Source organism: Anolis sagrei, chromosome 2, assembly GCF_037176765.1.
Source record: "Anolis sagrei isolate rAnoSag1 chromosome 2, rAnoSag1.mat, whole genome shotgun sequence".
Classification (NCBI taxonomy): Eukaryota; Metazoa; Chordata; class Lepidosauria; order Squamata; family Dactyloidae; genus Anolis; species Anolis sagrei.
Genome location: NC_090022.1, coordinates 159,875,681 through 159,891,968, shown reverse-complemented (window position 1 = coordinate 159,891,968; position 16,288 = coordinate 159,875,681). Strand labels below are relative to the sequence as shown.

The 16,288-nt window shown below is 42.5% G+C and overlaps 1 protein-coding gene across 2 annotated transcripts in view; it reads left to right on the top strand.

Annotated features, from left to right (window-relative positions):
- The window catches only part of IL27RA (interleukin 27 receptor subunit alpha), a 48,387-nt gene extending 33,370 nt beyond the window's left edge, over window positions 1-15,017 (top strand). For both annotated transcript variants that reach the window (XM_067463995.1, XM_067463994.1), the window contains 7 exons: window positions 66-263; window positions 2,958-3,059; window positions 4,303-4,464; window positions 6,633-6,761; window positions 9,362-9,455; window positions 9,598-9,712; window positions 13,914-15,017. In XM_067463995.1, coding sequence (XP_067320096.1) covers window positions 66-263; window positions 2,958-3,059; window positions 4,303-4,464; window positions 6,633-6,761; window positions 9,362-9,455; window positions 9,598-9,712; window positions 13,914-14,069 — 956 coding nt within the window. In that variant the 3' untranslated portion in view covers window positions 14,070-15,017. The remainder of the gene's footprint in view (window positions 1-65; window positions 264-2,957; window positions 3,060-4,302; window positions 4,465-6,632; window positions 6,762-9,361; window positions 9,456-9,597; window positions 9,713-13,913) is intronic.
- Window positions 15,018-16,288: the final 1,271 nt, after the last annotated feature.

The window sequence follows — 16,288 nt, the reverse complement described above, 5'->3', positions numbered from 1 at the left end:
GCAATCTGCTGTGGATGACAACCTAAACCTCAAAGGCATCTATGTCCATTTTTACCATTTTCTAGAGCGCCCCATTCCTGAGAATGTCCAGGTGGTGGCCGTACTAGGCCTGGGTCTCAAAGTGACGTGGGAGCCCAGCACGAGCCCCCAGTGGGTTCTGCCTGAGGAGTATGTCGTGGAGTGGAGAGAAGAGCTTCTTAGCAAGGACGTCCCAATAAACTGGATCCGCAGGCCTGGCAGAAATAATAGCGCCATGCTGAAAGGTGAGAAGAATTCAGGGGCCAAACTAGATGTGAAGTCAAACATATGAGCAGAGTTAATACAATGATGCACAGTGTTTCTGTAAAGTAAAAATAACCATGCTGAAGCTGCTGTTTCCAGAAAAAGGAAGTTCCCACTGGTATCCATAGAGGTGTTCCTTAAAATGCCAGTGTCGGCAAATTTTGAAGGAGGAAGAGAAAGTATTAGGCTTCCTCTTCTCTTATGGGGATGGAAGTAAGACATGCCAGCCTACCTAAAATAAAACTACAAGTGACATACTTAAAATAGGCAGGTGAGCCTGTGTATTATGTTTTCACCCTCAGTACCTACTCAAGACCTGGGGAAAAAACATCCTGTATTACAGGGACACTTTGGGGCTTCATTTGACTTACATGCTACCCCTCTATTCCGCTTTGGTTAGACCACACCTGGAATATTGTGTCCAATTCTGGGCACCACAATTCAAGAGAGATATTGACAAGCTGGAATGTGCCCAGAGGAGGGCGACTAAAATGATCAAGGGTCTGGAGAACAATCCCTATGAGGAGCAGCTTAAGGAGCTGGGCATGTTTAGCCTGAAGAAGAGAAGGCTGAGAGGAGATATGATAGCCATGTATAAATATATGAGAGAAAGTCATTGGGAGGAGGGAGCAAGCTTGTTTTCTGCTTCCCTGGAGACTAGGACGCGAAACAATGGCTTCAAACTACAAGAAAGGAGATTCTATCTGAGCATGAGGAAGAACTTCCTGACTGCGAGAGCCGTTCAGCAGTGGAACTCTCTGCCTCAGAGTGTTGTGGAGGCTCCTTCTTTGGAAGCTTTTAAACAGAGGCTGGATGGCCATCTGTCAGGGGCGATTTGAATGCAATATTCCTGCTTCTTGGCAGGGGGTTGGACTGGATGGCCCATGAGGTCTCTTCCAACTCTTTGATTCTATGATTTTATTGGCATGAATCATTTTAATGTCATTTTAATAAACACAGCAATATAACATCAGACATTAAAACACAAAGGAATTACACTGGGCGGGGCCAAATTCAAAGATAAAAATTTAAAACACTGGGAGATAGGGCAATGTAAAATTGTCGGGAAGGGGGCTCCGGGGATGGGGAAGGATTTACTTGCACGAACCATAAAATAAAGTGCTTCTGAGGTCATTTTATGCAAAGTTTGGTCAGGGAGTGTCTTACATTCAAGCATTGAAGGCACATTGGAATAACCAGGTTTTCAGGTTCCTCCTGAAGATTGCCAGTGTGGTGGCTTGCCTAATATCTCTGGGGAGTGAATTCCAGAGCCAGGGGGCCACTACAGAGAAGGCCCTCTCTCTCGTACCCACAAGTTGCACTTGCGATGCTGGCGGGAGTGAGAGAAGGTGCGAGGGTAGGTCAAAAAGTATTGCCTCCTGTGCCATAAAAATATTATGAATGAATCTATAACAGCAAACGTTGCTACAGATCATAGCCTGAGCTGTCTTCTACCCAAAACTATCATTCAACATAGTCACCATCAATTTGTAAACATTTGCGCCATCGTTTAACCCAGGCATCAAAACCATTTTGGAAAAAATTGGGGGTTTTCTTAGTGACCCATGATTTTAAAGCTGTTTTAACATAATTCAAGTCATTGAATCTGAAACCACATAGGCCATCTTTCATAGGTCCAAAGAAGTAAAACTCAGGAGAGGCTGAATCATAAACATTCCTCAAGCAATTATGGATTTCCTTAGGTGCACAACCTTCTTTTGCCAGAAATTCAATGACAACTCTTTCTTTTAGCTTCAGATTCATGGTTAGTCAATTTGAAAAAGAAAAGACTATACCAGTAGAGTAAGGTTACCTCTATCATATCATGCATAGATCGTCCAGTTGCTGTGAAAGAAATAAAAACTAGAGTGACGAAGGCATTACTTTTTGACGTACCCTTGTGTTTTAACTATGTTGTACCCTGCCTCAAGCCTTGAGGAGGGGCATGTCAGTGGCATCGGCCGCACAGCAAGGCAGGAAACACTATCGATCACAGCCACTTTAGGCTATAAACTACTTTATTTACAGCTATAAACATCAGAAGCTAATTAGCACTTAGCACATCATAAAACTGCTTCCTCTCCATCCGGTAGCCACATTGCGAACACTCAAACACGCTGTTATCAGTACTAGTCCACACCTCCTACATTCTTGAGTATGACATACCACGCACAATGCTGCGTCCACTACTCCATACACTTTGATTTATGACCTCTCTAGGATTGCCATTCCTACAGTCGACTCTTTCCACACAGGAATACACTTGGCACATAGCATTACATTTTAAACATACATACATACATACTTTGTAATATATATTACACTTTTCAAACAGCTCCAACAGGGCAGATAAATAATAATAATCATATCTATATTATTATTATCAGTATCATCAACAACATCAGCAAAAAAAATTGTGGGGCATATTTTGACCACTCTACGCTCAAGGCACTAAAGCCTCATTTTCTTTTATATCCTTCAAACATAGCATGCAGGATTCTTATCCATTTACATATAACATGTGAAGGAATGTTGGTAGCAAACACCAAATAACATCTGAATTCTGGGGATAACATGGCCCAGATGTTGCCTTGGATTTGCCCATAGTATGCTGTTCATGGGTGGTACATCTTCCAGTTGCTTAACGGTAATATTTTTGTTACTTCCCATCTCAGGTGACTTTAGACCAAAAATACCTTATCTCGTGCGTGTTTATGCTTTGTATACTGAAGGGAGCAGCACCTCGGTTCCTGTCCGAGCATACTTCAAGGAAGAAGGTAAACTCAAGGAGCAGAAGGGAAGCTGGGACTGTCAATGGAATTTTACCATGGTGTCACAGAAATATATGTCTCTGAATGGAGAAATAGCACATATAGCCCTCATGACTAGTAAGGGCGAACAGCAGTATTATTTTCCATCTCTTTGTCTAGTCCCTATAGTTATTTAAACTGAAAGCCATCTCCACATTTTCTGATAATGAAATCTGTAAAGTAACAATGTGCTATATTCTAATTAAAACTCAGGCGAGATAAGAGAGAGACAGATTATTTGCGGAGAAGGACTCATTATAGCGGGGGTTGTGGAATCAGGTTTTCCAACAAAAGCGGGGGGGAGGGGGGAGAGGACATATATTCCAATGACAAAACGTTGAGGCTAAGCAATAGTGTGAGAATGGAAACCTATTCATCAAAAGCGCAGCAGAAGAGCCAGGTTTTAAGGTCCTTTTTAAAGGTTTCTAAGGTAGGGGCTTTCCTAATTTCTCCAGGTAGTGAGTTCCAGAGTCGGGGGGCCACAGAGGAAAAGGTTCTCTCCCTTGTACTTACTAGGCAAGCTTGTGAAATTGGTAGGGGCAAAAGAAGGGCCTCCCCAGAAAAACGGAGGGCTCAAGTTGGCTCATGGAGGGAGATAGGGTCACGAAGGCAGGCGGATCCAAAACCGTTTAGGGCTTTATAGGTGATGACCTGCACCTTGAATTGGGACCGGAAAATAAACGGCAGCCAGTGGAGCTCCTTAAATAGGAGGGTTGACCGCTCCCTGTAAATTGCCCCAGTTATTAATCTGGCTGCTGAACGTTGAACTAGTTGTAGTTTCCGGGCCATCTTCAAGGGTAGTCCCACGTAGAGTGCATTACAGTAGTCCAGTCTAGAGGTAACTAAGACATGGTCCACCATGGTCAAGTCAATACACATTATATACAGTAGGCCTTTGGCCTTAATTGCCATTTTATCCGAAACCAGCTTATTCCCAAATAACTCTTGCAGTATTCAAAAAGTTATTCATAATTCTGATTGTATATCTCACAAAACAGAAGACTGTTTATTTGTACTCAGAGCCTGGGAATTTTAATTTTAATATAACTTTAATATAATTTTAATATAACTCCCAGCATGACTTGACTAATTCCCCAAAAAGGATTTCCCCAAGTTCTATTACATGACCTAGAAATAAAACATACATTCTACTTCCTTTATATCCCAGTCTCTCATTCTTCTTCCTCTTCCTCCTCCTCCTGTTTTCTAGCACCATCAGCTAGTCCTCAGGCACTGCGGGACAGAAGCATTACTTCAACAGCCTCTCACATCTTCTGGGAGGAAATTCCTTTGGAAAGCCGCAATGGAAACATCACCCACTACACACTCTACCTGAAGCATTCCTCTTCTGGCAACGTCATTCGCATGTCCAGTGAGTGGCACCTCCCTCCCCAAGTCCAAATGGCAATTAACTGAAAGATGGGTGAAGGAACGAACTAGGTCCAAGCCCCCTCAAAAGTGGCCTCCATTGATCCCTTTCTTATAGCTGCTTTAATCAGGAGTAGGGAATTGTCCTCCTCTCTGAAGCTAGATAGCTTGCTAGATCACTCACTAGAGCAGGGGTTCTCAACCTGTGGGTCCCCAGATGTTTTGGCTTTCAACTCCCAGAAATCCTAACAGCTGGCAAGCTGGCTGGGATTTCTGGGAGTTGTAGGCCAGAACACCTGAGGACCCACAGGTTGAGAACCGTTGCGCTAGAGGCCAAGTGATGTCAAGGGGTAGCTCTTCTTTCTCAGTTCCCCACCAGTTGACTTCTCCATGCTGAGAGAAAAAGGCAGAGCAACTTCTACATATCTCTCCATGCACAGGGAAGTGGGCATTTCTTCCTAGCAGTGATCAGTCAGAAGTGGAGTTTTTTCCACTTGGAAATTGGGCAGCACTTCACTCATGAAGGCCAAATCAGCCCAAATCTGTGTGAGCTAGGCAGGAAATGTATGTATGTTAGAGGTGGAGTTGATATGATGCAAACCTGATCCCCTTGTGAATTATCATAAGGCAGTGGTGGATAAACTGGGGCCTCTACACTGCCCTATAATCCAAATTATCCACATTATCTGATTTGAAGTAGATTATATGAGTCTACCAATGAAGATCCACATATTTAAAGCAATGATATTCCCTGTAGTAGCCTATGGATGTGAGAGCTGGACCATAGGGAAGGCTGAGCAAAGGAATAGAATCATAGAGTTGGAAGAGACCTCATGGGCCATCCAGTCCAACCCTGTGCCAAGAAGCAGGAATATTGTATTCAAAGCACCCCGCTTTTGAACTGTGGTGTTGGAGGAAAATTCTGAGAGTTTCCTTGGACCACAAGAAGATCCAACCAGTCCATACTCCAGGAAATAAAGCCCAACTACTCACTGGAGGGAAGGATATTAGAGGCAAAGATGAAGTACTTTGGCTACATCATGAGAAGACAGGAAAGCTTAGAGAAGACAATGTTGCTGGGGAAAATGGAAGGAAAAAGGAAGAGGGGCCGACCAAGGGCAAGATGGATGGATGGTATCCTTGAAATGGCTGGCTCAACCTCGAAGGAGCCGGGGGGTGGCAACAGCTGGCTGAGCTGGTCCATGAGGTCACAAAGAGTACGAAGTGAGTGAACGAATAAACAACAAAAACAACATAGGAGTCTACACTGCCATATAATCAAGTTCAAAGTAGATAATCTGGATTTTATCTGACAATGTAGATGGGTTTTCAGATGTTGTTGTTGTTCATTCGTTCAGTCGTTTCCAACTCTTCGTGACTTCATGGACCAGTCCACGCCAGAGCTCACTGTCAGTTGTCATCACCCCCAGCTCTCCTTCAAGATCAATCCAGCCACTTCAAGGATACAATCCATCCACCTTGCCCTTGGTCGGCCCCTCTTCCTTTTTCCTTCAATTTTCCCCAGTATCATTGCCTTCTCTAAGCTTTCTTTTCTTCTCATGATGTGGCCAAAGTACTTCATCTTGGCCTCTACTATCCTTCCCTCCAATGAGCAGTCAGTGCTTTATTTCCTGAAGTGTGGACTGGTTGGATCTTATCGCTGTCCAAGGCAGATGTTATTGGACTATTAGTAACCTCATCCCAAATTCCTCCATTGGGATGTTAGGATTTTCAATCAACATCAACTGGAGGATAACAAACTTCATTCCACAGCACCTCCACCATAAAGATGAAAGGCTCAAATCACAATCTAGGTACCTTATTTGCTGCCATATAATATCCAAAATTATCTGCTTTGAATTGAGTTATATGGCAGTACAGACTCATATAATCCAGTTCAAAGATGAGAATGTGCATTACCTGCTTTGATAATCTGGATTATATGGCAGTGTAGAAGGGGCCCTAGTTTGACATCCATAGCTTGCCATAGATACTGTTTTTACTATATATAAAAGCTACACAAGGGCTGTAGCATTCCACTGCCAGAGTGTGCTACCATGCTAACCCCGTGCCGCTGCCACTCATCCCTCTTGAGAAACTGGAGCTGAGAGTCTTGGACAGTGGGTAGTGAATGCCAGTTGCATAACGTATGCTCTTATCTCCTCACTGCAGTTGGTGCTACTGAGAAGAGTTATAAGCTTTTCAATCTTAAACCTGGAGCATCTTATGAGCTCTGGATGACAGGCTCTACCTCTGCTGGAGAAGGAGTGCCCAGCCCTCAGCATCACTTCAACACTCCAGGTAGGATGGGGTGGTGTGGAGTTTGCATCTTAAATCATGTGAGGCTCAGTTTGGGGCTGTAGACAGGAGATGCCTGAGCAAACACAGAAGTAGCAGGGACCTTGAGAGGTTTAGGAGTGGGATTTCTCACTGTGGAGCAAGACCTGTCCTTGTTGTAGTTGGGGGAGAAGGGCAATGAAAGATGTGGGGTTTATGGTTTGAGTCTTAACTAAAATCATTGGGATCCACTTATATAATAACCCACCATTCGACAATATTTATTTATTTATTTATTTAAAGCATTTATAAAATAATAATAATAATATGTTATTATTATATTATATTATAATAATATAATAATAATAATAATAATATATTAATTTTATATTATAATATAATAATAATATTCATTGGTACCCTGTAGTTGGGACCAAGCTGTAGGATTTAATACCTTGTTCATATAAAGACTTTTGGATGTCTGTTCTGTTTTGCCAAATACAGATTTACACAGCCCTGTCACTAGGGTTGAGGACACCTAATGGCAGGTGTCCTTAGGTGGGTTTTTATCACAGCAAAGATTCTGGTTTTCCAGAAACCCGAAAGACTAAAACAAGAATGAAACCCTTTGTCCCCATCCTCATTGGGGCTTGTAACACATGTAGCCACCACAGAGTCTTTTCTCGTTGAGCTGGCACTCCACCACAGTCTGAAATTTTACGAGGGAAAAGGAAGAGGAAAGAACTCTGGGTTCTGCTGCTGGACTTAGAAAAATCCGCTGTAAAAGCTGACATTCTGGAAATAGGATGCAAGTGCTGTATGGAATGACTGGGCAGCTGGATATTTGCAACATTCAATGAACCTGTAGCAGTCAGATGTATTTGAACGTTTCCCTTCCCTGATGCCTGCTTTCTACGGAGGATTTGTGTAAGTCAAACACAAATCTGGCCTTTAGCACAGCTGGTTAATCACCAGCAGCAATACATTTTCCAGTTCGAAGCCTGGGTCGGGGTGAGCACCCGACCTTCAGCCCAGCTTACTGTCCACCTAAGCAGTTTGAAAATATCAGTGAGCGGTGAGTAGAGAAATTAGGCGTTGCTTAGGCAGAGAGGTATTTTATGGCACCATAAAGGAAATACCAGAAAATGCCTGTGATTAAAGGAAGAGGAAGTCTGTGATCTTTGTCATAGGAGATGGAGTGACAACACCTCCCCTGTGGCTGGAATCGAGCACAACCTCCAGGACACCAAAGTTGGGAAAAATGCCAACATATACTTCTATCTGTTTTCTGTCCTGTCTGTTCAACGGCACTGAATGTTTGCCATGTATGTGTTCTGTGATCTGCCCTGAGTCTCATTTATTTATTTACGACATTTATATGCCTCCCTTCTCACCCCAAAGGGGACTCAGAGCAGCTTACTATATATATATATATATATATATATATATATATATATACACACACACACACATACACATACACACACACACACACATACACACACACACACAATGTATTATATTATTAGCATAGTACATAGCATGGTATATTGCACTATACCATTGTATTGTAATATTAGTAATATTACATCTAATATAAATATATAATTATAATATTATATTATTATTAATAGTATTATATTGTACTACATTATGATATATGTATATACAATCTACATTGGCCTTCCTCTGTCGGTGATCCGGAAGCTCAAGTTGGTACAAAACGCCGCTGCTCGGCTTCTTGTGGGAATTCCGATGAGATGCCACATAACACCAATCTTACTACAGCTGCACTGGTTACCAATTGAGCACCGGATCACTTTCAAAGGCCTTACATGGTCTGGGGCCAATGTACCTGAGGGACTGCCTCACCCCCTACCAACCCCAGAGATCCCTCCGTTCTGAGGACCAAGATCTATTGGAAATTCCCAGTGTCAAGACCTTGTGTCTAACAGCAACCAGATGCAGAGCCTTTACAGCAGTGGCACCATCACTCTGGAATACTCTGCCACCTGAAGTCCGTGCCTTGCGGGACCTATCAGCTTTCCGCAGGGCATGTAAGACATATCTGTTTCGACAGGCCTTTGATCTTTGATATTGCTGTTTTTAAATTGTTTTAAATTGTTTTTAAATTGTGTTAGATTTTAGCCTGTTCTTGTAAGCCATTTGTATAACTGTTCTCTGAGCCCCAGGGGAGTGGCAACATATAAGTTTGAATTATAAATAAATTAAATAAATAAATATAATGTTTGGGTGAGAAGGGTAGAATATAAATGCTATAAATAAAGAAACAAACTCAGAATCCTCCCTCCTTTCTTATCCCACATCAAGTTTCTGACTGTGTTGGAGTGACAGTACAACCTCAACAGGGCTGGGTGTGTAACTACCTCCCTTTTGCCCCATTCCTTATTCACTATATATATGCAAATACAAGTATTCCAAAAACAAATAAGTCAAAATTCTGAAAACCTTTGATCCCAATGTATTTCGGATAAGGTAGACTCAACCTGTACTTTGTCCCAGTGAAGTGAAGGATAACTATGTATTTACAAGGGAGGAAGTAAAACTCTAAAACTGTCAAAGAATGTAAACATTAACCATAGTATTACCCTCCATATTTCCAGCAATTTCCCATTGGCAGACCATTGTTGTCATCACTGTGGTGATAGGAATTTTGTTTTTCGTGGCTGCGGCAGTGGTGTATGCCAAGTACAGATGGTAAGTAAAAAGAAAGAAAAAAGGTGAGAGGATTGAGTTGGAGAGCTCATCCCTAGCAATTCAGGGGTTGCAGGAGGCTCAATTACTCTCCTTTTAGAAAAATCATGTACAGCAACTCCTCTCTGCCATTTCTCCTCTGCAGGGTCCTTAATTTGTGCCATAAGATCTTGCCCCTATGGTGCTGGGAGAGGATTCCAGATCCAGAGCACAGTCTGGTCGTCTCAAAGATGGATGAACAGAATATTACACGGGTCATGGTAAGACGCTACTGATTGAACCTTGCCTGTTTCATCCCTTCCACAGACAAAATAGCCTTACTGGAAAAACCAGTGGCTCCCTGTTTATATTGGAGAAGTGTTCCTTTGATCCCTCGTCATTGATGTTGAAGACTAGAGCTGATGGGAGTATACGGATGGGCCAAAAGGTTCTTCAACTTGGAATGGAACTCTGCCCAGCCAGCAAATAGTACAATATAATAACAATAATAATAATAATAATAATAATAATAATCACATAATCTTATGCTATTGCTCCCTCAACATTCTTGTCCTAGGAGTACATCCCCCCCCCCTCATATGAAGGTCTGATTATTTCTCTGTCTCTCTACGACAGTGTTTCTCAACCTGGGGGTCGGGACCCCTGAGGGGGTCGTGAGGGGGTTTCAGAGGGGTCGCCAAAGACCATAAGAAAACACAGTATTTTCTGATGGTGATGGGGATTCCATGTGGGAAGTTTGAGCCAATTCTATCGTTGATGGCGTTCAGAATGTTCTTTGATTGTAATCTATATATATAAATTTGTTAGGGGCATCCAACGAGGAAACAAAACTCAAAACCCCCCCAACGAAACTTAACCAAAATTCCCATGCCCATAACACAACCCACAAGGTACAAACATATCTACTCAAAATGAAAAACAACACAACAACACACTCACAAAACGGCAAAACAACAAAACTCAAAAATCCCCCAACAAAACTTAACCAAACTTCTCATGCACATAACACAACCCACAAGGTACAAACATATCTACTCAAAATGAAAAACAACACAACAACACACTCACAAAACAGCAAAACAACAAAACTCAAAAATCCCCCAACGAAACTTAACCAAAATTCCCATGCCCATAACACAACCCACAAGGTACAAACATATCTACTCAAAATGAAAAACAACTCACTCCAAGCCCCGTCGCGCCGCTTCCCGCACACACACACCCCCTGCCGCACACACACACACAACCCCACACTCCATCACTCCCCCCGCCGCTGCACGCACGCACGCAACCCCACTCCCCCCGCCGCCGCACACACACACGCAACTCCACGCTCCATCACTCCCCCCGCCGCCGCACACACACACGCAACCCCACGCTCCATCACTCCCCCCGCCGCTGCACACACACACGCAACCCCACGCTCCATCACTCCCCCACCCCAATCTTACCTCCTTTTACTTCACGCCACCTCCAAACCCCACCCCGCCCCTTCCCACCCTGTCAAAATCTAGGAAAGACAGGAAGGAAGGAAAGAAGGAAGAAAGAGAAAGGGAGGTAAAGAAAAAGGGGGAAGGAAGGAAAGTTAGAGAAAGAAGGAAGAAGAAAAGGAAAGAAAAGGAAAGATGGAAGGAAAGAAAAGAGAGACAGCAGAAAAGAAAGAAAAAGGGGGAAGGAAGGAAAGAGATAGAGAAAGAAGAGGAGAAGGAAAGATGGGAGGGAAGGAAGGAAGGAAGGAGGGAAAGAAGGAGAGAAAGAGGGAAGATTGGCCACAGCAACACGTGGCGGGTAAAGGTTGTTATTTCTATTATTATTATTATTATTATTATTATTATTATTATTATTATGCTATTGTTCCTCTGAGACCCTTTTAGGGGGAATGGGAGAGGTGTCAGGTCCCAGAGGCAATGCATTGCATTATTGTTATTGTTATGATGGTGGTAAAATAAAAGGAAATAAAAAGTGAAAGAAGGAAGCAAACAGGGAGGGAAGAAAGGCAAAGGAAGGAAGGGGGAGGGAATGAAGGAAAGAGAGAAGGATGAAACCAAGTAGTGAAAGAAAGAAAGAGGTAGAGAAGGAAGAAAGGAGAGAAAGGGGGAGGAAAAGGGGGAAGGAATAGGTAGGGACCTCTCTTTCATAATAGTCCAGATATCTACCTCAACTTTGATAAGTTTTACTATAGGCCACAGCAACGCGTGGCAGGGCACAGCTAGTGAACTATAAATTCCAGCAACTACTACTCCCAAATGTCAAGATCTATTTTCCCCAGACTCCACCAGTGTTCACATTTGGGCATATTGAGTATTCATGCCAAGTTTGGTCCAGATCCACCATTGCATGAGTCCACAGTGCTCCCTGGATATAGGTGAACGACAACTCCCAAACTCAAGGTCAATGCCCATCAAACCCTTCCAGTGTTTTCCATTAGTCATGGGAGCCAAGTTTGGTTCAAATCAATCGCTGGTAGAGTTCAGAATGCTCTTTGATTATAAGGAAACTATAAATCCCAGCAACTACAACTCTCAAATTACAAAATCAATCTTCCCCCAACCCCACTAGCATTCACATTTGGGAGTATTGGGTATTTGTGCCCAGTTTGGTCCAGTGAATGAAAATGCATCCTGCATATCAGATATTTACATTATGATTTATATCAGTAGTAAAATGACTGTTATGAAGTAGCAACGAAAACAATATTATGGTTGGGGGTCATCACAACATGAGGGACTGTATTAAGGGGTCACGGCATTAGGAAGGTTGAGAACCATTGCTCTACGAGTTCTCCCTTACAAATAATTCTGCTCCTTTATCTCACCCTGAGTTTTTAAATCATTTTATGTACATGCGGCCTGCTCACTGTCATTATGTTTGATTTACAGTTTTTTTTCTTTTCTTCTCTTTATGTTTTGTGTATATTGTTTTTATGCTTATATGTTTTATATTTTAATGCTATGTTTATTTTATTGTAATTTGTATCTTATTTTATTGTATTCTGTTGTTTGAGCTTGGCCTCATGTAAGCCGCCCCGAGTCCCCGTTGGGGGGAGATGGTGGTGAGGTATAAATAAAGATTATTATTATTATTATTATTATTATTATTATTATTATTTAATACCCCGCCACCATCTCCCCAATGGGGACTCGGGGCGGCTTACATGAGGCCAAGCCCAACAGCATATTACAATAAAATAAAACCAAAACACAAGAACAACGCAGTAAAATACATACAACATATAAATACAAAAAACGATAAAACAAAATCAGACGCAATAAAATAACAATGAGCGGGCAATGTCGCTTGTTTTTACATTTCCATTGGTCAAGTCAGGCTTTATTTATTTATCGTGTCATCAGCAACCATACCATTGTATTACAATTCTAACAGAGCAAAACAAACACACAGATTAAAAAGAAAAGAAAAAAACACACAGATTTTGCAAATTTGGTAGTTGGTTAAATGTCCTTTGACCAGTATCTGGCCACTTGGAGTGCCTCTGGTGTTGCCGCAAGAAGGTCCTCCATTGTGCATGTGGCAGGGCTCAGGTTGCATTACAGCAGGTGGTCAGTGGTTTGCTCCTCTCCACACTCGCATGCCAAGAATTCCACCCTGTAGCCCCATTTCTTAAGGTTGGCTCTGCATCTTGTGGTACCAGAGCGCAGTCTGTTCAGCGCCTTCCAAGTCGCCCAGTCTTCTGAGTGCCCAGGGGGGAGTCTCTCATCTGGCATCACCCATGGATTGAGGTGCTGGGTTTGGGCCTGCCACTTTTGGACTCTCACTTGCTGGGGTGTTCCAGAGAGTGTCTCTGTAGATCTAAGAAAACTATGTCTTGATTTAAGTCGTTGACATGCTGGCTGATACCCAAACAGGGGATGAGCTGGAGATGTCTCTGCCTTTGTCCTTTCACTATTGGCTGCTGCTTCCCGGCGGATGTCAGGTGGTGCAATACCGGCTAAGCAGTGTAATTTCTCCAGTGGTGTGGGGCGCAGACACCCTGTGATAATGCGGCATGTCTCATTAAGAGCCACATCTGCTGTTTTAGTGTGGTGAGATGTGTTCCACACTGGGCATGCATACTCAGCAGCAGAGTAGCATAGTGCAAGGGCAGATGTCTTCATTGTGTCTGGTTGTGATCCCCAGGTTGTTCCAGTCAGCTTTCGTATTATGTTGTTTCTAGCGCCCACTTTTTGCTTGATGTTCAGCCAGTGTTTCTTGTAGGTCAGAGCACGGTCCAAAGTGACTCCCAGGTATTTGGGTGTGTTGCAATGCTCCAGTGGGATTCCTTCCCAGGTAATCCTCAGAGCTCGGGATGCTTGTCTGTTCTTAAGGTGAAAGGTCTATGTCTGTGTTTTAGATGGATTAGGGATCAGTTGGTTTTCCCTGTAATAGGCAGTAAGTCAGGCTTTTAAATGCATAGAGACAGGAGCCTAGTTTACTGTTGCTTATGACTTCAATTTCTTGCAGGATACGCTGGACCAGTCTCCTGAGGGTATGGATATTATTAAAATAAAGGAACTAGCCCCTCCACCAGCACCACCTCCATCCCGTGCTCCTGTGGTGAACTCTGGCTACGAGAAACATTTCATGCCGACTGCAGAAGAAATGCAGCAACTGACTTGAGAAGAAAGTCACACTTCAACTTCTTGAGACCAATGGCATCGTATTTCATGTGTACTAAGGTGCTTGTCCTTGCAGATGAGATTGATCTACTGATGAAGGATCATGTCATTGACTTACAAACTTGGGATGGGGAAAAATTCCTCGGAGCCGACATTCTTAACAAAGGTTGTCCTTTCGCACCTCCGGAGATGAGTTAGAAGAAGGACTGTACTATGTCTTGGCAAATCCTACGTTTGCAAAGCTGACAGAGTGTTCTGGAGAAATTAAGTGCACATGAAAGAGTTTTAAAATGTGAACTGGTAAAATGGGTACGTATGCAGAAACACACTGTAATCAACGGAGAAAAGTGTGTACCTTGCATGTGAGGGGGACTGCCATCAAAACAACACATTTAATTGTGGGAAGAACAAAACCAAGTCTCACAATTATGGTATGTGAATGGGAATACATGGAATTGAGATTTGGATAAATAGTGTAATCAAGACGTGAGGCTTCACATACCTGCTCAATGCATCTTCTGTGTCTTTAGGATTTGGGAGGGGATTTTGAATTTGCTGCTTCCAAGGTGGCCTCAAAAGAGCTACAGATGTGGTGAACTTGGCAGATCTCAGGAATATAGCAGTCCTGCCGAGCCTGTAATGGATTCTGTCTTGATCTTGACAGTCTTGGGGCCAGCATTGGTTCTTATTACCTATGGAGTGACTCGGTTCATCTCAAACCCTACTTTGTATTGCGCAGGCTGACAGAACCAGTTTACAGTTGTGGTCCACAGCTTTGAAAGTACCATAGGGGGAACCGAAGGAACTTTGCTTTCTTTGAAGAAGAACTGTTTTAAAAAATATGTACAGTATTCACTTGGGTCTGGTTCATTTGCCCAAGAATTTTGTTACGACTTATGAACAGTTTTGTTAGATTTTTTTTAAAAAAAATAAACATTGTTATTTCTTATATTTTGTGTTATTATTAGCTATTTGCCTGCAACCTTCTTCTTGGAGTGTAGCTTATAAATGTCTTAAATTTTTCCCAGAATCCAATTTTCAATTTGAGAAGGAGTGGATGAACTTAAGGACCACATTTCTGTGTATGAACCTACATGATCTCTTCGATCATCTGGAGAGGCCCTGCTATCACTCCCGCCCCCCTCGCAGGCGCGATTGGTGGGGACGAGGGAGAGGGCCTACTCGGTGGTGGCCCTCCGACTCTGGAACTCACTTTCCAAGGATATCAGGCAAGCCCTCACATTGGCAGTCTTTAGGAGGAGCCTGAAAACGTGGCCATTCCTGAATAAAGGAAACAATCCCCTGCAAAATGTCCTCAGAGGCACTTTAACTATTCATTGGATTGCACTCCCTTCACTTCTTTTAAAACCCTCCTACCAGATATATCCTACCTTTGTTCATGCCCAGTGTTTATTTTTTAATTTTAAACTATTACATTTTGCCCGGCCATAGGTTTGTAAATCTTTCTGTGTTATTGTGTATATGTGACTAATATTAATTGTATTGTTTTTTGTTTATTGTTTTGTTTGTTTATTGATGTGTTGTCGGGCTTGGCCTCATGTAAGCCGCTTCAAGTCCCTTGGGGAGATGGTGGCGGGGTATAAATAAAATTATTATTATTATTATTATTATTATTATTATTATTATTATTATAGTGGGACCAAGTTTTTCCTACCATGGAGCCCAGGAGGTTTCCACTACAGGAGATTCACCCAAAAATCCTTATATTTCACTCGGCATACTCAGCACTTTTAATCTGTACCCATTGGCCCGGCCTTAGTTTTATTGTGTTATGGTGTATTGTTTTTACTGTTTACTTCTATTGCTTTAATATTTTGATTTGCTTTATGGTGTATGTGTATTGTTATACTGTTGTTTTATTGAGGTCTTGGCCTTTGTAAGTCGCATCGAGTCCTTCAGGAGATGTTAGCGGGGTACAAATAAAGTTAATTAATTAATAATAATAATAATAATAATAATAATAATAATTCCTGCCCTCTAAAGCTGAGCTAAGTGTTCACAAGAGGTGGGTTTTAGCCTGCCACTTTTGGACTCTTGCTTGCTGAGATGTTTAACAGCCATAACCATGTATGGAGATATGTTCAGGGGGATAAAAACTGAGAGGCTGTCCTCTCCTGGGCTGAACTGCGCAAACTATCCTTTATTCATGATAGTAAGCTCCCCCCATCCTACAACAGTGAGAGATGTCACCGAGGATAT